Source organism: Telmatherina bonti (assembly GCF_933228915.1).
Source record: "Telmatherina bonti genome assembly, chromosome: 18".
Lineage (NCBI taxonomy): Eukaryota > Metazoa > Chordata > Actinopteri > Atheriniformes > Telmatherinidae > Telmatherina > Telmatherina bonti.
The window spans coordinates 6,680,169-6,701,422 of NC_136616.1; the positions used below are offsets into that span (position 1 = coordinate 6,680,169).

At 51.3% G+C, this 21,254-nt stretch overlaps 1 protein-coding gene across 1 annotated transcript; it reads left to right on the forward strand.

The window, feature by feature from the left end:
• The first annotated feature begins 606 nt into the window (after positions 1-606).
• On the forward strand, positions 607-17,318 carry LOC306769455 (uncharacterized protein). Its single transcript, XM_079258064.1, has 7 exons — positions 607-807; positions 7,249-9,898; positions 11,548-12,132; positions 12,206-12,255; positions 12,322-12,383; positions 12,455-12,757; positions 16,676-17,318. The coding sequence occupies exons 2-7, from the start codon at positions 7,385-7,387 to the stop codon at positions 16,690-16,692; spliced, it is 3,531 nt and encodes a 1,176-aa protein (XP_079114190.1). The 5' UTR covers positions 607-807; positions 7,249-7,384; the 3' UTR covers positions 16,693-17,318.
• The last annotated feature ends 3,936 nt before the right edge of the window (positions 17,319-21,254 follow it).

Consider the following 21,254-nt stretch of genomic DNA (forward strand, 5'->3'; position numbering starts at 1 on the left):
TTTTATTTAGTGTAATTTGACAACAGAAGTAATTAATAGTTCCACATAAACCTCTGGATCCTGCACTGAATTAAAGTTATATCCTGGAATAAGTTTAGCTGACAAACATCATGCAGAATCGATAGAATATCATGAATCGATGTAAAATCACCAAACTGGTGATTTACACCCATCATTTTGATCGGACTCCATCTTCAAATGTTCAGGATATTACTGTAAGTGTTCCTCAGAGCTTGTCTAAAGGTCATTTTCTTACTCAGCTCCTCCAGCCTGGAGCAGCAGGTAAATCAGCCCACCTGGATCCGGATCCTGGTCTGGATAAAGCAGCTTTTTTATTTATTTCTTTTTAAATGTACCCTGCTTTTAGATGAACTCTACCTTATATAAGATCCTTCTGTAACCCAAACTAAATGTTGTTTTCTCTGTAAAAAATAAATAAATCAGAAACTGCGTGTTTCAGACCATCTGCTTTAATAAAAGTTAAACTAAATGAAACTGAGCACAACTTCAACATACAGGGATATTTATCCAGCTGTTTATTCACGTTTCTGTAAAAACATTAGAAATGAGCCGAGATTTACACATTTAACTCAGATTAACGGGTTTAAATGCAAAAACATAAATAATCTAAAAATAAAACGAGGGGGGGCGTCGCACATGGGCGTCCAGGTCCAACATCCTGGTACTTTCCGGCGTTGTCAAGGCAGCCTGAGCTCTGCTGGTGTCGGAAAGTCTGCAGAGTCCGGGCCGCTTCCAGCCCTGCAACCCTCCGCCAAACTGTCCCGGAAAGTTGGGTGAGACGGAAAGGTACCGGTGTGCATGTTTCTCTTCCGTAGCTTCCAGCTCGCGACCTCAGGGCGGAAATGCGCCGCTTTTCAGGCGGCTGTCCGCGAGGACAAGAGCCGGAAGATCCTGTCCATTGTGCCGCGGAGGGAGACAGGCGTTCAGGCGGCGGCTGAGCCCCGCCGCGGCCTCCTTTCCTCCGGCTTTCCCCGCATTTCCTGCACCGCAGCCCCGCTAACCAGCCTGGCCGCGTGACGGAGGGAAGAGGATAAAATAAAGAATAAAACAGAGAAAAGGTTTGCCGGATATAAATAGTGATAGAAAGGTTTAAAGGGACAGACACACTGCTCCCAGCAGCTGACACATTTTCACTCCAGCAGCGGATTCTTACGGTAAAACCTCCGACAGGATGGAAATTAGCTGGATTTTTCCATCCGGGTGAAACGGGCTTTTTTCTCTCAAGAAAATCGCGGTATTTCTGCCTCCTAGAAACTGTTTATCAGTCTCTGCTCTGCATTGACCCCTGCGGGTGAAGTGTGGCTAAACTTAGCACAAAATGCCTGTTTGGGGGATTATTCCTCTGTTGTAACGATGCTTTAAATGGAGTCTCATTTGGAAGGAAAATGCTTCTGTGGGATGAGCAGCAGGGTGAAGGATGCTGCTAATGTCCATGATAAGATGATTCTGCTGTTTATTCCTGGGGAGATCCTCCTGGACTGGATGTCTGAAGATATGTGGAGACTTTAACAATGTTTTCGTTGAACCAACATGTGGAAGGTCTGTAAACAGCCGCATGCTTCCACCGTCCCAGTCTTCAACCAGCATCTGTCACCAGTTAGCCATGTGGTTTGACTGGTATTTCTGTTAACAACAGAAGCCCCAGATGGACTGCAAGCAGACCAGTCCATTGGACCAGTTTACCTTCTTGTAGGTGCTCCATATGATTGTCTACTTTGTTTTCACATCTTTACTGGTTGTCTGTTATTACTTTAGTCCTTCAGTTGCCTTCTGTGTTTTGTGTCAGACCCTGTTTCCACCAACAGCTTTGGTGAATCCTGATTGGGTTTTTACAGCCAGATGGATCCACTGGATCCACTAAGCTGGATCCGCTCAGCTGGATCCACTGGATCGTCTTTCTTCTATTCCCTCTCTGTTCAACACCAACATCCTCAGATGTTCATCCCACAGATCTCCTTACAAACACGACTCCATATCAGGGGTAATAAACCAACAAAGAGATGATCTGATTTCCTTTAGTGCTAAATTACATTTTTTGTTTGTCATTAAAAGCAGAGCAGCGAAAAGCGAGCGTATGTGTGTGATGCAGCTGGACTTGTTTGACTAAACGTGTTTAACAGGCAGGCAGGCGCCAGGTCAGAAGCGGACCTGCTGCCTGACATCAGTCAGTAAATATGGAAGATTTTGTGACATTGCATGAAGGAAAGAGGCAACAACACATTAGAAATAACTTTATAATGTTCAGATTTCTTTTTTGTCTCTCAGGAGGTAAAATCTGCATATTTGGCTTTGAGGCTGTTCCTGCTGGTGGAAGTGATGCAACAAGATGAAGATAATTATTGTAATAACTGGATTATTTCCAGATATTATCAGGTCAAACACAGAAACAACATATCAGATGGTTAAACTGAGACATTTTATCGTTTGATGGAAAATATGAGCTGATTGTGAATCTGGTGCAGCAATACGTCTGTGTTCACGCCATCGGCACTAATGCAACCCCATCCCATCAGAGATGCAGGCTGATAACAAGCTGGATGCTCCCTCTCCTCTTTAGTCTGCAGGACACGCCGTCCATGCTGTCCACAAACTATTCCACATCTTCATCCAGGTTTCCACTCAGAACATTTTAAATGAGCTTTGGTCCAGAGAAGACGGCGTGTTTCTGGATCCTCTTCACACATGATGGAGCTTTAACCTGCATGTGTGGGTTTCAGCCTGAACTGGGTTCACACTGGTTTCTGGAAGCTTCCTGAGTCCATGCACTGGTTTTCAGTAGAGAATCATGTTATAATGCAGAAGATCACCAGCATCCAGCCTTGTCCCAGCATACAGAGATTCCGTCTGATTCTGATCTTCTACACTGCAGATGGAGGATCTTCAGTCTGGAATGTTTTTCTAAAATGGCCCCACAACTATTAGACCAGTTTGTCTCAGACTGGTGAAGCTCTGTCCATCTTTCAGTCTGAGACTCTGAAATGCTCCTTTTATACCCAGTCATGTTACCGACCTGTTCCCAGTTACACCAGTCATGTTACCGACCTGTTCGCAGTTACACCAGTTATGTTACCGACCTGTTCCCAGTTACACCAGTTATGTTACCGACCTGTTCCCAGTTACACCAGTCATGTTACCGACCTGTTCCCAGTTACACCAGTTATGTTACCGACCTGTTCCCAGTTAGACCAGTCACGTTACCGACCTGTTCCCAGTTAGACCAGTCACGTTACCGACCTGTTCCCAGTTAAACCAGTCACGTTACCGACCTGTTCCCAGTTAAACCAGTCACGTTACCGACCTGTTCCCAGTTAAACCAGTCACGTTACCGACCTGTTCGCAGTTACACCAGTTATGTTACCGACCTGTTCGCAGTTACACCAGTCATGTTACCGACCTGTTCCCAGTTAAACCAATCATGTTACCGGCCTGTTCCCAGTTAAACCAGTCACGTTACCGACCGGTTCCTAGTTAAACCAGTCACTTTACAGACCTGTTCCCAGTTAAACCAGTCACGTTACCGACATGTTCCCAGTTAAACCAGTCACGTTACCGACATGTTCCCAGTTAAACCAGTCACGTTACTGACATGTTCCCAGTTAAACCAATCATGTTACCGACCGGTTCCCAGTTAAACCAGTCATGTTACCGACCAGTTCCCAGTTAAACCAGTCACGTTACCGACCTGTTCCCAGTTAAACCAGTCACGTTACCGACCTGTTCCCAGTTAAACCAGTCACGTTACCGACCTGTTCCCAGTTAAACCAGTCACGTTACCGACCTGTTCCCAGTTAAACCAGTTATGTTATCAACCTGTTCCCAGTTAAACCAGTAAATCCCCCTCCAGACGTGTCACTGCATCAGAGGATAAAATGTCTCTGTTCCATCGTGCGACCCGGCGCTTTGTGTTCTGTGTGAATGAAGTGAAAAATACTTTATTAATCCCCAAAGGGAAATCCAATATTGTAGTATATAATAATAATAACTAGAGGAGGTCTTGTTCCGGAGGCTGATGGCTGCTGGCAGGAATGATCTTCTGTATCTTACAGTCTTACATTGCACCTGAAGAAGCCTCTCACTGAACACACTTTGTTGTTTCATCACTGTGTTGTGGAGAGGGTGTGAAGAACCCTCCATCATCTTCGTCAGCTTGTGCAGCATTCTTCTTTGGACAATCAGCTCCAGCGGCTCCAGAGTTACTCCAAGCACAGAAGCAGCTTTCTGGATCAGTTTGTTGATTCTCTTCAAGTCTCTGGTTCTGATGCTACTACCCCAGCAGATGCTGCAAAGCTGACTGCACTCTCCACAACAGACTTCTAGAAGATATGCAACATCTTGGTGCAGACGTTAAACCATCTCAGCTTCCTTAAGAAGTACAGTCTGCTCTGACCTTTCTTGTAGATGTAGTCAGTGTTGCATTTCCAGTCCAGTTTGTTGTCCAGCTGAACTCCAAGATACTTGTATTCCTCCTCCACCTCCTCTCCCAGGATGGAAACAGTGCTTTGTTTATTCTTCTTCCTCCTGAAGTCAACAATCATCTCTTTTGTTTTGCTGCTATTTAATATGAGATGATTGTCACTGCACCATTTAACAAGCTGACTGACCAGTTCTCTGTACTCTGCTTCTTGTCCATCCCTGATACACCCCACAACTGCAGAGTCATCAGAGTATTTCTGCAGATGACAGGACTCAGAGTTGTACTGGAAGTCTGAGGTGTACAGAGTGAAGAGGAATGGCCAGAGTACAGTTCCTTGTGGTGCACCAGTGCTGCTGACCTCCATCTCAGACACACAACCTTTCAGTCTCACAAACTGGGGTCTGTTTGTGAGGTAGTCATAGATCCAGGTGGTTGTGGAGGTATCCAACTGGAATTCATGGAGCTTCTCACATAACAAAGCAGGCTGAATGGTATTAAAAGCACTGAGAAATGAAAGAACATGACCCTCAGAGTGCTGCCTGAATGGTCCAGATGAGAGTGTGCTCTCTGGAGCAGGTATATGATGGCATCTTCAACCCCAAGTCCATTACGATATGCAAACTGGAATGGGTCCTGAAAGGTGTTTACTTGCTTGTTGAGGTGAGCCAGTAAGAGTCTCTCCAGGACTTTCATGATGTGAGATGTCAGGGCAACTGGTCTGTAGTCACTTGGTTCAGCTGGTTGTGTTTTTTTAGGCACTGGAACAAGGCAGGAGGTTTTCCACAGCACTGGGACTCTATTTTGTCTCAGACTGGTGTTGAAAAGGTGCTGGAGAATCGGACATAGTTGTTCTGAGCAGGTCTTGAGAACTCTGGGACTGACACCATCTGGACCTGCAGCTTTGTTCTGGTTCAGTTTCTCAAGTTGCTTCTTAACCTGATTGCAGGAGACAAACAAGGTGGAGGTCTCAGGATGTCCTGATGTGGAGGGAGATGAAGCTGTGTTCTGGTCCATGACTGAGCTGCAGGGTGACAGATTGGAGGCGTGACAGGAAAGCAGTGGACTTATGGAGGGTGTGTGGTCTGTTGGGCTGGAGGTAGGGGGTGAACTGAACCTGTTGAAGAATATGTTCAGCTCATTAGCTCCGTCCAGACCTCCATCAGGCTGGTCCCCCTTTAACTTGAAGCCGGTGATCTTCTTCATTCCAGACCACACATCCCTCAGGTTATTCTGCTGGAGCTGACTTTCTAACTTCTTCCTGTAGTCCTCCTTGCACTTCTTAGTTTGTGTTTTAAGTTGTTTTTGTGTTGCCCTCAATAACTCCCTGTCTCCATCCCTGAAGGCTTTCTTTTTGATGTTCAGCAGCTTTTTCAGGTCACTGGTGATCCAGGGTTTGTTATTGGGGAAGCACCTCACTGTTCTTGTTGGGACGATGCTGTCCACACAGAAGTTTATGTAATCTGTCACACACTCAGTCATGGCGTTGATGTCGTCTCCATGAGGTTCACAGAGGACGTTCCAGTCTGTAGCCTCAAAGCCTCCTCTAAGAGCATCTTCAGCTTCAGCAGACCAGATTTTGATAGTCTTTGTGATGACTGGTTGCTACTGAACGATGGGCTTGTAGGTGGAGGTGAGAAGAACCAGATTATGGTCAGATCTTCCTAAAGGAGGCAGGGCAGAACAACTGTATCCATTATTCATATTTGCATAAAATAAGTCCAACATCTTATTTTCTCTGGTGGAGCAGCTGACAAACTGCTGGAATGTTGGTAGAGTTGCAGAGAGGGAGACGTTGTTGAAGTCTCCGGAGATCGCCATGAATGAGTTTGGATGCTGTGTTTGTAGCCGAGCAACGACGGAGCTGATGACGTCACAGGCTGTGTCTGGTGCGGTACCAGGTATTATATAAACCGCTACCAGAATAACACAGGTAAACTCTCTGGGTAAATAATATGGACTGAAGCTCACAGCTAACAGTTCCATGTCCCTTGTGCATATCTTCTCCTTGACAGTAACATGTCCAGGATGACACCAACGCTGGTTAACCAGCACTGCAATTCCACCACCCTTTAGCTTTCCGCTGTGTTGTCTACTGCGGTCTGCACGGACCGTTTTAAAGCCCGGTAAAGACACATTACAGTCACGGATGTGTTCATGCAGCCATGTCTCGGTGAAGCACATAATACTGCACTCTCTGTATTCTTTCTGAGACCTTGTTAGCATCTCAAGCTCGTCCGTTTTGTTAGCTAGCGATCTCACATTACCCATTAAAACAGTCGGGAGAAATGGTTTAAATCTCCATCGCTTTCTCCTCTGTCTCACTCCCGCTCTGCATCCTCTTCTCTTTCTTTTCAACTCCATCGGGATTTGATGTGTTGTTTCGCTGATAATCCTCATTTGGGAGAGGTTAATCAGTTGATCCCAATTGTAAACAAGTCTTTCGTTGCCATGGAGACTCATCATAACAAACCTTGAGAGAGCCAAAAATATGCAGAAAAATCTTACTTGCAACACACCCTCCGAACCGGCATGAAATCCTCAGAAAAAAAACACCTAATTTAAGTTAATATCTATATGAGACGAGTTTGTACTTAAAAAAAAAAAAAAAAAAAAAAAAAATCAAGATAGCAAGTCAGAGTTAGTACATTCTGCTGCCATCAGATGGCGCAATCTAGAATGGAATGTGACCCAATGCGTTTCTGGTTGCTCCGGCAACGTTTCTGGGTTCAGATCGTAAAACGGATTTGACCAGAAAGGTGCAGATTCTGACCTGAGTCGCTGATGTATTTCATGTTTTGTTTGGCGTTTTTTAGGACTCGATGTGACGACACAGAACCCGACTTCTGCTCTGCTGCATCAGGACGTCGATGAGCCGACGGTCTGGATCGGCCTGTCAGGACAAGGAAAGAGCGTCTCTGTTGGCTGAGACCCGATGGGTCTGGTGTTAGCATGCCGGCTGTAAAAGGGAGAGCGAGCTCGGCGCCTCATCGCTACCGGCCCGCCGCGGAGTACGACGACGCCACGCTGGCGCAGAAGAGAGAATACTGGAGGAACAAGAAGCGTGAGCAGCGGGCCCGTCTGTCGGAGCACAGAGGAAGGCCAGAACGGGACTACGGGGGGGCAACGCTCCCACTCCTTCATGTTCCCGTCCAAACTGTTGGGAGTGGTCCGGGACCGCAGATCGGACTGTCAGCTGGGGACCGACGGGAGGAAGAGGAGCGGCTTCAGACGGAGCTTTCCGAAGAACCCACATCCAACGGAACCCAGATGGACACCAGTTCCTCAGAGCCTCCTGCCATCAGAACCAGCAGCTCCAGTTCAGCCCCAGTATCCCAGTCTGCTGCGCCGGTCCAGCCCAAGCTCGTCGCCACAGCTTTGGCGTCTCAGTGCGGCCATGTTTCTGTTAAAACGGAGGCCACAACGCCAGACGCAGCGCCGTTCGGGGGAACCGCCTCAGACGCCACGGCGAGTTCTGCCGGGTTCGGAGCTCCGCCGGTCCTCCTGGAGTCCGAGGAGGAGCGCGCCGCCAAGCGGCGGGAGCACTGGAGGATCAAGAAGCGGGAGCAGAGAGCGAAGCTGGCGGCTCAGGTGGCCAGAGAGCGGACGCAGGGTGGGGCCGCACTCGGACCGGGTCTGCTTCCAGCAGCGCTGGTCAGAGGAGCGGCCCGGAAACCCGGTCCCATCCGGGTTAGCCTGCCGTTTCCAGCGCGAGGCGGAGCGGCTGACCTGCCGCAACACAGGCTGACGCAGACGTCCGCCATGCTGGATGCTTCTGTACAGAAAGCAGCAGCAAATCAGAGAAGAGCTTTGGGTTATCCTCACCACTGGAACGCCACCCGCGGCATCGCTCGCTGCCGGACGCCGCGGCAGAGACTCATCGACACCCCGAGGAGCTTCAGGTGCAAAACTCCCTCCATGGCCTCGCTGTTCGCTCCCAGAGCTTTACCCAGAATCCTCCCCAGCGACTCCCCGGAGCAGATCATCGCCAAACGGCGAGAGTACTGGAGGGTGAAGAAGCGTGAGCAGCGAGCGAAGCTGTCCATGGAGACGAAGGCTTGGCTGAAGGAGAAGGACTCCCTAATGAGGAGGGTCAAGCGCTACCAGCAGATCCTGGAGGAGATGAGGCGGGCCAGAGCTCTGACCCAGTCCGCAGGAAGTGGCCTTCCCCTCGCCGCCGACGCCATCGGAGGGTTCATCAAGGAGGACGGGACACTGACCGTCAACGTCCTCCACGGTCCCAAGCAGGAAACCGCCGCCGGAGTCGAAGAGCTGCTTCCCAAGAATTCCCTTCCCAGCCTGCAGCATCGGACACTTCCCAGACGGAGCGGCGTTCCCCTGGTCAGGATCAACCTGCTCCCCCCGCTGGTCCGGAAAGCTCCCAAACTCCTGACTATCAGGCCCCACCCTCACCCTGCTTCCAGCGGACTGGCGGCGGCGAGCAGCGGTGTGAAAAAGATGGCCATCTCTCCGCTGATGGCGCTGACTCTTAACCCGGAGCTGACGGAGGAGGAAAAGATGGCCAAAAAGAGGGAGTACTGGAGGGTGAAGAAGCGTGAGCAGCGAGCGGCGAGGGCCGGGCCGGCCTTGCAGAGGAGGAAGCCTCACAAACAGGCTGTTGCCATGGAGACGGACTGTGCAGGAAGCACACAAGCTCTCCCCAGCAACGGCGTGGCGGTTCCACCACACGGAGACAGGATAAAACAGGAGTTTGAGCCAGAAGCCAACCTAAATCCTCCAGCAGAGCCGGGTATCTGTCCGGATGTGAAACCGCCAAGCTCTCCGCCGCCGCCGCTGGAGCCCGATGGCGCTCTGAGCGGCGACAGCCAGGCTACCACGCTGCTGGCCGTGGCCTCCATGAAGAAGCTGCTGGAGGAGTCGCTCAGCACCGTCACGGAGAGCAGAAGTCAGCAGACCGTCGTTAAAACGGAGGCGGCGGAGGATGATCCAGAACCAGACGTTAAACCCGGTCTGCCTCCCGTCTTCTTCCAGGACGACGTCAGTCCCCTCGCCGCCGATCTGACGCTGCAGATCAAGAGCTGGCATCCGGACACCCAGGTCACATCAGACCTCCATCTGAAGGCTCCATCCAAGCCTGTTCCTGCCCCCAGCGAGGTCCTCCACCCCTCCCCGACCCCTCCCGCCTTCAGAGGGAACGTCTCCATGGAAACACCTGACGGCACCACTTCACCGCGCAGAACCCAAAGGCTCTGCTCCAGAAAGGCAGGACAGCCCGACTGCTGTTCCCCGGCGCCGCCGAGGCTGCATCCCAACCCGCCATTCCCCCCCCATCATCAGGAACGGCAGCAGGACGGAGAGAGAAGCTGCAAACCAGGCCCAGAACAGGGAGGTCTGAGCAGCCTGCAGAGGAAGAGGGAGTACTGGAAGATGATGAAGAGGCAGCAGAGAGCTCGCCTGAAGGCCCGACACAGGGACAGGCCGGGAGACGGGGGAGGAAACATCCAGGTAAACACACCGAAACAAACATGTAAACATCCAGGTAAACACACCGAAACAAACATGTAAACATCCAGGTAAACACACTGAAACAAACAGGTAAACATCCAGGTAAACACACTGAAACAAACAGGTAAACATCCAGGTAAACACACCAAAAGAAACAGGTAAACATCCAGGTAAACACACTGAAACAAACAGGTAAACATCCAGGTAAACACACTGAAACAAACAGGTAAACATCCAGGTAAACACACTGAAACAAACAGGTAAACATCCAGGTAAACAGACCAAAAGAAACAGGTAAACATCCAGGTAAACACACCAAAACAAACAGGTAAACATCCAGGTAAACACACCAAAACAAACAGGTAAACATCCAGGTAAACACACCAAAACAAACAGGTAAACACACTGAAACAAACAGGTAAACATCCAGGTAAACACACCGAAACAAACAGGTAAACACACTGAAACAAACAGGTAAACATCCAGGTAAACACACCTGGTAAACATTCTTCTGGATGTTTACCAGAAGAAACAGGTAAACATCCAGGTAAACAACGACAGAGAGCGACGGCCGCGTCCGGCTTGTCAGCAGCAGGATTTACGTTTTTTTGGGAAACTGGGAAAATAAAACTTTCTAACTGAAACCAATTCAATTCAACTTTATTTATATATCGTCAAATCACGGCAATGCCATCTCAAGACGCTTTACAGACAGAGGGGAAAACATAATGAAGGCCAATTCATAACAGCCTATATAAGGAAACCAACAGATTGAGTTGAGTCCAACTCAATCTCCCATCCTGAGCAAGCACACTGGCGACAGTGGGAAGGAAAAAAACTCCCTTTTAACAGGAAGGAAACCTCCGGCAGAACCCGGCTCAGGACAGGCAGCCATCTGCCTCTGCTGTGTGGGGGGAAGAGGACAGAAAGACAACAGACAACAGGAACTGCTACTCCCGGCCAGGGAGACCTGCTGAGACAGGAGACATACATGAGAGAGATAAAGATAAAGAAGCTCAGTGTATCAGGAAATGTCCCTCAGCAGTCTAAACCTATAGCAGCATAACTAAGGGATGCTAACCATCCCTAGCTATAGGACTTATCAAAAAGATAAGTCTTCAGCCTAGTCTTAAAGGTGGGGAGGGTGTCTGCTTCCCTAACACTAACTGGGAGCTTATTCCATAAGAGAGGGGCCTGATAACCAAAGGCTCTGCCTCCTGCTCGGCTCTTTGAGACTCTAGGAACCACAAGTAAGCCTGCAGTCTGCGAACGAAGTACTCTGCTTGGTATATAAGGAACTATGAGGTCTTTGATATATAGTGGTGCCTGGTTGTGGAGGGCTTTATATGTAAGGAGAAGGATTTTAAATTCTATTCTAGATTCAACAGGCAGCCAATGAAGAGAGGCTAAAACTGGAGAAATATGATCTCTCCTGCTGGTTCTGGTCAGAACTCTGGCTGCAGAATTCTGGATCAGCTGAAGGCTTTTCAGGGCATATTTAGGACAGCCCAGTAATAGAGAGTTACAGTAATCTAGTCTCGAAGTCGTTCAGCAACGTTTATCTTTCTAACTTCCTGTTTGTTGTTGTTTGTTATGACATCACTTCCACCATGATGACGTCAGCTCTCCACTCTCCTGTATCTGTTCAGACTGCAGGACGTCCAGCCGGTCCAACCCAGCCATCCGTCTCCTCGCTGCCTGGACTCGTCGGTCCAGCGGGTTCTGAGCAGGCAGCTGATCCGGTCCAGATCCAGCTGCCCCCCACCGGCGGAGAGGAAGTCCATCAACTACAGAACATGTCGGAGTCTCCACGGTGTTCCCTGGAGTGGGCTCATCAAAGCTTGGACCTGGACCCAGCCCCCTCCCTCACCACACTGAAGCCCCCAGAAAACCCACTGTCCAGCATCAACCTGCAGCCCATGGAGTCCCCCGGTCATAGTCCCACTTCCAGTCCCATCAAAATCCCACATGTCCAGCTGCCCAGTCTGCCCAGCATGGTGCCGTTCTGCACCAAGCCCGCCCCAGTGAGCTCGCTGGTCCCCCCCAAGCCCGTCCCGGGCGAGTCCGAGGAGGACTTTCTGAGGAGAAAGCGGGAGTACTGGAGGATAAAGAAGAAGGAGCAGAGAGCCAGGAAGGCGGTCCAGGACAAAGGAGGCGACCCGAGGAGGTCCTCCAGCAGCAGCTGGACCCCCATCCTGCCGGTCCAGGAGCCTGCGAGCCAGACACCTGTCCAGGTACGACCGCAGCCGCCACACGCTGCGCTTCTCTCCACTTCGCCAGACTTATGGTTGTGGTCTGACCCTGCAGGACTCCAGAGGCTGGACGGGCTCCTCCGAGCCGCCGGAGCATCTCATGAGGTTGGAACTGAGTTTGTTTTCTGCTTTTCAGCTGCATGCTGGGTAATAACAGCGTCTCTCTTCCAGCCCGCCAGCGGACTCGGGACCAGGACCGTGCCCATACCCGGACTACTCTGCACCGGCCGAAGGTGAGGAAAGCAGCAGGAGGAGCTTGAACCTGACGAGGAGGAGGGGAGTAATCTGTCTGCTGCCGTTGCAGGCGAGTCGGAGCTGCTGTTTGCTGAGGACGGGGACGGCGCCGTCTCGGACGCCGTGTGGAGGAAGCGCTACCTCATGGACCACGACCCGCTCAATCAGCTGCTGGTGTGCATGGTGTGTGGAGAGCTGCAGTACTCCCACAGCCTGGAGGGGGTCGCGGCCCACATCGAGGACGCCCACCCCCACACGCTGAGCCTGGAGCCTGCGGAGAAGCAGCGAATCCTGGAGGCCTGGGACGAGCAGGTGTCCCGGCGGGAACGCTTCTTCACCAGCCAGCTGCAGCAGCACGGCGGCACGCTGACCGGTACGGACACGGCTGAGGAACACGCCGATGAAGATCAGGCAGTGTAGACAAACAACACAGCTCCACCAGCACACGCCAAGCACATGCTGAGCACATGCCAAGCACACGCCGACCACACGCCAAGCACACGCCGACCACACGCCGACCACACGTCGACCACATGCCGACCACATGCCAACCACACGTCAACCACACGCCGACCACACTCCAAGCACACGTCGACCACACGCCAAGCACACGCCGACCACACGCCAAGCACACGCCGACCACACGCCAAGCACACGCCGACCACACGCCAATCACTCGCTGAGCACATGCCAAGCCCACGCCGACCACACGCCAAGCACACGCCGACCACACGCCAATCACACGCCAACCACATGCCGAGCACATGCCAAGCACACGGCGACCACACGCCGACCACACGCCAAGCACACGCCAAGCACACGCCGACCACGCGCCAAGCACACGCCGACCACACGCCGACCACACGCGAGCACACGTCGACCACATGCCGACCACACGCCAATCACACGCCAACCACATGCCAAGCACACACCGAGCACATGCCAAGCACACGCCGAGCACACGCCAAGCACACGCCGAGCACACGCCAAGCACACGCCGACCACACGCCAAGCACACGCCGACCACACGCCGACCACACGCCAAGCACACGCCGACCACACGCCAAGCACACGCCGACCACACGCCAAGAACACGCCGACCACATGCCAATCACACGCTAAACACACGCCAAGCACACGCCGACCACATGCCAAGCACACGCCGACCACATGCCAAGCACACGCCAACCACATGCCAAGCACACGCCAAGCACACACCAACCATACGCCGAGCACACGGCGAGCACACGCCGACCACATGCCAAGCACACGCCGAGCACACGCCGACCACATGCCAAAGACACGCCGACCACATGCCAAGCACACGCCAATCACTCGCTGAGCACATGCCAAGCCCACGCCGACCACAAGCCGACCACATGCCAATCACACGCCGACCACATGCCAAGCACACGCCGAGCACATGCCAAGCACACGCCGAGCACATGCCAATCACACGCCGAGCACATGCCAAGCACACGGCGACCACACGCCAAGCACACGCCGACCACACGCCAAGCACACGCCGACCACACGCCAAGCACACGCCGACCACACGCGAGCACACGCCGACCACATGCCAATCACACGCCAACCACATGCCAAGCACACGCCGAGCACATGCCGAGCACACGCCGAGCACACGCCGAGCACACGCCAAGCACACGCCGAGCACACGCCAAGCACACGCCGACCACACGCCAAGCACACGCCGACCACACGCCGACCACACGCCGACCACACGCCAAGCACACGCCAAGCACACGCCGACCACACGCCAAGAACACGCCGACCACATGCCAATCACACGCTAAACACACGCCAAGCACACACCGACCACATGCCAAGCACACGCCAACCACATGCCAAGCACACACCAACCATACGCCGACCACACGGCGAGCACACGCCGACCACATGCCAAGCACACGCTAAGCACACGCCGACCACATGCCAAGCACACGCCGAGCACACGCCAAGCACACGCCGACCACATGCCAAGCACACGCTAAACACACGCCGACCACATGCTAAACACACGCTAAACACACGCCAAGCACACGCTAAACACACGCCAAGCACACGTTAAGCACACGGCAAGCACACACCGACCACATGCCAAGCACACGCTAAGCACACGCCGACCACATGCCAAGCACACGCCAAGCATACACCAACCACATGCCAAGCACATGCCAAGCACACGCTAAACACACGCCGAGCACATGCCAAGCACACGCTAAACACACGCCAAGCACACGCTAAACACACGCCAAGCACACGCCGACCACATGCCAAGCACACGCCAACCACATGCCAAGCACACGCCAACCACACGCCGAGCACACGGCGAGCACACGCCGACCACACGCCAAGCACACGCCAAGCACACGACAAGCACACGACAAGCACACACCAACCATACGCCGAGCACACGCCGACCACACGCCAAGCACACGCCGACCACACGCCAAGCACACGCCGAGCACACGCCGACCACACGCCAAGCACACGCCGACCACACGCCAAGCACACGCCGACCACAGGCCAAGCACATGCCGACCACATGCCAAGCACACACCAACCATACGCCGACCACACGCCGAGCACACGGCGAGCACACGCCGACCACAGGCCAAGCACATGCCGACCACATGCCGACCACATGCCAAGCACACGCCAAGCACACACCAACCATACGCCGACCACACGCCGAGCACACGGCGAGCACACGCCGACCACATGCCAAGCACACGCTAAGCACACGCCGACCACATGCCAAGCACATGCCAAGCATACACCAACCACATGCCAAGCACATGCCAAGCACACACCAACCATACGCCGACCACACGCCAAGCACACACCAACCACACGCCGAGCACACGGCGAGGACACGCCGACCACATGCCAAGCACACGCCGACCCCATGCCGAGCACACGCCAACCACATGCCGAGCACATGCCAACCACATGCCGAGCACACGCCAATCAGACGCCAAGCACACGCCAATCACACGCCGACCACACGCCAAGTACACGCCGACCACATGCCAATCACACGCCAAGCACACGCCGACCACATGCAATCCGCACGGCACCATGTAGACACAATGAAGGCGACCTGCTGAGGTCCAAACCCAGCAGCAGAATGAAGGAGAAGGGATTCATGTCTGTCATTAAATCTAGTTGATTTGATTGGTTGCTAGGTGGGAGAAAATGTGCTCGACGACAGCGAACTATTCGTTGGCATGGAAACACGAGCAGCAGCGTGGAAGTAAACATAAAACTAACAAACAAGTAAACAAACCGCAGAATTAAAATTGCTTTGATGTTTAATGAAACGTAAAGATGACGAACATTTTCTCAGGACAGGAATTTTTAACTCAGCAAGATCCCCTCTGGTGGTGGTCCTGGTCCCGGGGTCAGACCTCCGTGTTGTGGTCCTGGTCCCGGGGTCAGACCAGGACTCTGTATATGAAATGAGGTCCTTTCAGATTTATGAATGAAAACTATAAATATTTGTTTTTCTTTGACTGTGGAATGATTGTTGAGGATTTACTGTAGGATTTATAGAGGAGGTCTGGAGAAGAGAAAGGGTCCAGCTGCAGAGGTCAGAGGTCAGAGGAGGATGGACAGACTGGTTGGAGATGGTAGAAAGGCAACAGGAAGTCCAGTAAACACAGGTCAACAGTTCCTACAGCCACGTTAAACAGCTTTGTTTTGTGTTTGAGGTCAAACTGTGACCGGTGAGGGTGTCAGGATTTGGTATAAAAGTCTTAAAGACCCGTCCAGCCTGGAAGCAGATGTTCTCCAGCAGCAGAAGACCACAGCAGGTTCCCTCCTGTCAGTAAGAACAGGAAACTGAGGCTACAATTCACACAGACTCACCAGAACTGGACAATAGAAGATGGAGAAACGTTGCTGGTCTGATGAGTCTCCAGTTCAGCTCCACATTGACGTGGTAGGATCAGAATCTGCTGGAAACATCATGACAACATGGATCCATCCTGCCGTCAGGATCAATGCTTCAGGCTGCTGCTGGTGGAATGGTGGGGGGGTCCCTTAGTACCAACATGACCTGGTTTAACCTCCACAGCCTACCTGAGTCCTGCTGCTGACCATGTCCATCCCTTTCTGAGCACAGTGGAGCATCTTCTGATGGAAACTTATGTTAAATTCGTAAACATCCGTTTCTTATTATTTCCGGTTATCTGTATTTACAGGACTAATCAGAAACACGTTTTCCTGTTTTCTTCTCGTTCTTCATCTTATTTCTCTTTGTTTCCAGAAACGAACATGGACTGAGTGGCACCGACGACTGCAGGAGTCATCTGGGAAACCTTTTGGTTTATTTGTTTACATGATTGGTGGTGACCTTCAGCCCGCAGCAACCTTACCTCGTTTCCTACAACCTGTGGACATGTTTGTGTTGAAGTTGCCTGAACTGAGATGTTTGATTGGAAGCAGACAGAAAAGCTGTACATTTTCAGAGCTGCAGGGATGGTTCTGGTTCACCCATCCACAACCATCCTCCGTGGCTTTCTGGACCTCGGCTGCACTTGGTCTGTAAATACAGAACCACACAAACTCAGAGGCCAAAAGTCTTCAGCATCAGTATTTATTATTTATTGAACCTTTTCTACGACGGATGACGCGTAGTTAGTGTCTCTAGGTAGCTCCCTGTTAGAGTATCTGATGTTAGTGTTGGAGATCCGAAGGCTTCCTGCATGATTAGTAGACGGACGATCAGCATCCCACGCTTTCCTTCCTCTTTCATACGACTTTCCTGAAGCATAAAATGCTGACTTGAGCTTCTGTTTGAGCACAAAGCTGTCAGGATAACTTCCTGCTTGGCTAACGGAAAGCCAAGAAGCAGAAGCGACAGATCCACTTCGCTTCCCTCGAATGTAACTTTGACTCGATGACTTATTGATCCGTTAAGAGAATCTGAATGCTTTTTCAGTAATAAACCTTTTCTACATTTCCTCTGCTTCGCTCACATTTTTCTGTTTTTATGTAAAAAAATAACGATTAAATACGTTCACGTGTGCATATATATAAAAAAAACTTTTCCCTCACCTACCCCTCCCATCTCGCCAGGGTAGGGTGGGTGGCGGGTAATCTCTCCATCTTGGGTCCTCTACCAGGGTTCTGGAGGCTCCTCTTCAGTATCTTAGCTGTTCCTAGGACGGATCTCTTCTGGACGGAGATGTCTGATGTTCCACCAGGTATCTGTTGGAGACACTTCTCCAGTGTGGGGGACACGGCCCCCAGTGCTCCCATCACTATGGGTACTACTGTTGCTTTCACCCTCCAGGCCTGCTCCAGTTCTTCCTTGAGGTCTTGGTACTTCTCCAGGTCTTTGAGGCCTTGGTACATCATTGGGGATGGATCCATCGATCACTATGGCTTTCCTCTGCTGCTTATCCATGATCACTATGTCCACTTGGTTGGCCACCACCATTTTATCTTTCTGGATCTGGAAGTCCTAGAGGATCTTGACACTCCTGGATTTCTACCAGTCTTCTGGTAGAAGACTCTCCAAAACTAACATCATCCAGTTGGGTCCTTGGGCAAGACCCTTAGCGCTATGGCACGGCTACCTCATGATGAGTGGAAACACACTGAGGAACCAGGCTGCTGTGATGAAAAATGGGCTACTGGAACACGAAGCAGATGACACTGGACATGAGAGGCTAATAAGGAACTGTTGGAATGACATCATGCAAGTAACCCTAGTGAGCAGGGCTATATGAAGAGGCGATGATACTGAAACACCTAGTAGCACAATGTTCCAACATATGCAAAGGCAGCTGCTATTACAGTTGGAGATTGACAAGATGCAACACACTTAATACTGAACGGGGGACCACTGGGGGGAGGAGGTATGGGGGAGATAACATCAACTCCCCCATTAAGACTGGGTACCAAACCTCAGAGATAGAGCTAAGTGAGGGAATAATCAGTCTCAGGCGGCATCATAGCTAAGATGAGAGTGAGGCACCCCCGGCATCCACTGGCAAGAGTTTGTGATGAACCACCAGAAAGCCTAACTGAGGTGAATGCAGCAATAAGTACATAGCATAAGTACAAGTACCGCGACCATCACGGAAACCAACGAGCTGATATACAGTACAGCTACAGTGATCCTGGAGAAGCTTGGCCGACATAACATCAAGGACAAGAAGGAGATACCATGGAGAAGGTTAGAAACCAAGATCAAGGCAACTCAAAGGGAAGTTAGTCAACTGTCAGAACTCCAGAAGGACATAACCATGAAGAGAGGTACAGCCAGATGTCCATACCTGAGGCCCTGGTAACTCCCAAACAAAGAAGTTCTAAATGGTTGCGAATGGCAACCATGAAGAAGCCACAAGGAAAGCTGCCACAGCTAAATACCTGCAATGACTACGGCAAGTACTGAAAAGTCAGCTCAATGGCAAGAACAAGATCCGGGCAATTAACAGCTACACCCTGCCAGTGATCCGATACCCTGCTGGGATAATAAGCTGGCCAAAGGAGGAAACTCAGACTACAGATGTCAAAACACAGAAGCTGTTCACCATGCATGGAGGGTTCCACCCCAAGTCCAGTGTCCAGCGACTATACACCAAGAGCAAAGAAGGAAGCTGGGGACTAGTGAGCATCAAGGCTACTATCCAAGATGAAACATACAAGCTCCATGAATACATCAGGAAGAGGGCACCGAGGGATGAAGCACTTAGTGAATGTCTCAGACAATGGAATCTGGAGGAAGACGAGATGGATGAACCATCATGGGAGGAAAAGCTCCTGCATGGGATGTACCACCGGCAGATCACCGAAGTGGCCATGGTGTATACATATATGTGTGTGTGTGTGTATATATATATACATATATATATATATATATATATATATATATATATATATCAAATTATATCTAAAATGTGTTAATTTCTATTCTATGAAGACAATGTCTAATTATTTTTGTACATTTAGTTGAATTTTTAGCAAAAACAAAAGTTTAACATTAAATATATTTTTTACATTTAAAATCATGTTTTAATTAAAATACATCCAACATGTTTATAATTTAAAATATTTTTTTTAACTACATACATTTTATTTTAATTTAAAAATGAAAATATTTAACATGAAAGAATAGACATTTAAAAATTAAATCCTTTTTCTAGTAAAACATTTTTGTCAGCTGTAGTTAATATTAAATATGTAATAGTATTTAAACAAACATTTTTAATATTTCTGGATTTTTATTTAATTGGAACATATTTTATTTATCATCGACCTCTACGATGACGACCAACCTGGGCATGAATGTTCCCTTGCCCGGACGCGGGTTACCGGGACCCCCCTCTGGAGCCAGGCCTGGAGGTGGGGTACGAGAGCAGGCGTATGGTTGCCGGGCCTTCGCCCATGGGGCCCGGTCGGGCTCAGCCCGAAAGGGTTACATGGGCCCCACCTCCCGTGGGCTCACCATCTGCGGGAGGAGCCGTAGGGGTTGGGTGCAATGTGAGCTGGGCGGCAGCAAGGGGCGGGGACCCTGGCGGTCCGATCCCCGGCTGCAGAAGCTGGCTCTAGGGACGTGGAATGTCACCTCTCTGGTGGGGAAGGAGCCTGAGCTTGTGCGCGAGGTTGAGCGGTTCCGGCTAGATATAGTTGGACTCACCTCGACGCATGGCTTGGGCTCTGGAACCAGTACCCTCGAAAGGGGCTGGACTTTCTTCCACTCTGGAGTTGCTCATGGTTGGAGGCGCCGAGCAGGTGTGGGCATTCTCATCAGCCCCCAGCTTGGTGCCTGCACGTTGGGGTTTACCCCGGTGGATGAAAGGGTAGTTTCCCTCCGCCTCCGGGTGGGGGGACGGGTCCTGACTGTTGTCTGTGCTTATGCACCGAACAGCAGTTCAGAGTACCCACCCTTTCTGGAGTCCTTGGAGGGAGTGCTGGAGGGTGCTCCTTCTGGGGACTCCATTGTTCTGCTGGGGGACTTCAATGCTCACGTGGGCAATGACAGTGAAACCTGGAGGGGAGTGATTGGGAGGCATGGTCCCCCCCCTCTGAACCCAAATGGTGTTTTGTTATTGGACTTCTGTGCTCGTCATGGATTGTCCATAACGAACACCATGTTCCAACATAAGAGTGTCCATATGTACACCTGGCATCAGGATTCCCTGGGCCGCAGTTCGATGATCGATTTTGTAGTCGTATCGTCGGACCTGCGGCCACATGCCTTGGACACTCGGGTGAAGAGGGAGGCGGAGCTTCAGCTGATCACCACCTGGTGGTGAGTTGGCTCAGATGGTGGGGGAGGAGGCCGGTCAGATCTGGCAGGCCCAAACGTGTTGTGAGGGTCTGCTGGGAACATCTGGCTGAGTCCCCCGTCAGAGCGAGCTTCAACTCCCACCTTCAGCAGAGCTTCAACCATGTCCCGAGTGAGGTGGGGGACATTGAGTCTGAATGGGCTGTGTTCCGTGCCTCTATTGCTGAGGATGAGATCCGCCCGGAGTTCCTTAAGGCTCTGGATGCTGTGGGGCTGTCCTGGCTGACACGCCTCTGCAGCATTGCGTGGACATCAGGGGCAGTACCGCTGGATTGGCAGACTGGGGTGGTGGTCCCCCTTTTTAAGAAAGGGGACCGGAGGGTGTGTTCCAATTACAGGGGAATCACACTCCTCAGCCTCCCTGGTAAGGTCTATTCAGGGGTCCTGGAGAGGAGGGTCCGCTGGATAGTCGAATCCCGGATTGAGGAGGAGCAGTGTGGTTTTCGTCCTGGTCGCGGAACAGTGGACCAGCTCTATACCCTCTTTGGGGTCCTGGAGGGGGCATGGGAGTTTGCCCAACCAGTCTACATGTGCTTTGTGGACCTGG

What these genes read in the sequence shown, in the direction of transcription:
- LOC306769455 (XM_079258064.1), top strand. Translation starts at nt 7,385, where the DNA reads ATGCCGGCTGTAAAAGGGAGAGCGAGCTCGGCGCCTCATCGCTACCGG. An exon ending in CGAGCCAGACACCTGTCCAG is followed by an intron (nt 12,133 to 12,205) that starts GTACGACCGCAG and finishes CTGACCCTGCAG; the next exon opens with GACTCCAGAGGCTGGACGGG. An exon ending in CTACTCTGCACCGGCCGAAG is followed by an intron (nt 12,384 to 12,454) that starts GTGAGGAAAGCA and finishes CTGCCGTTGCAG; the next exon opens with GCGAGTCGGAGCTGCTGTTT.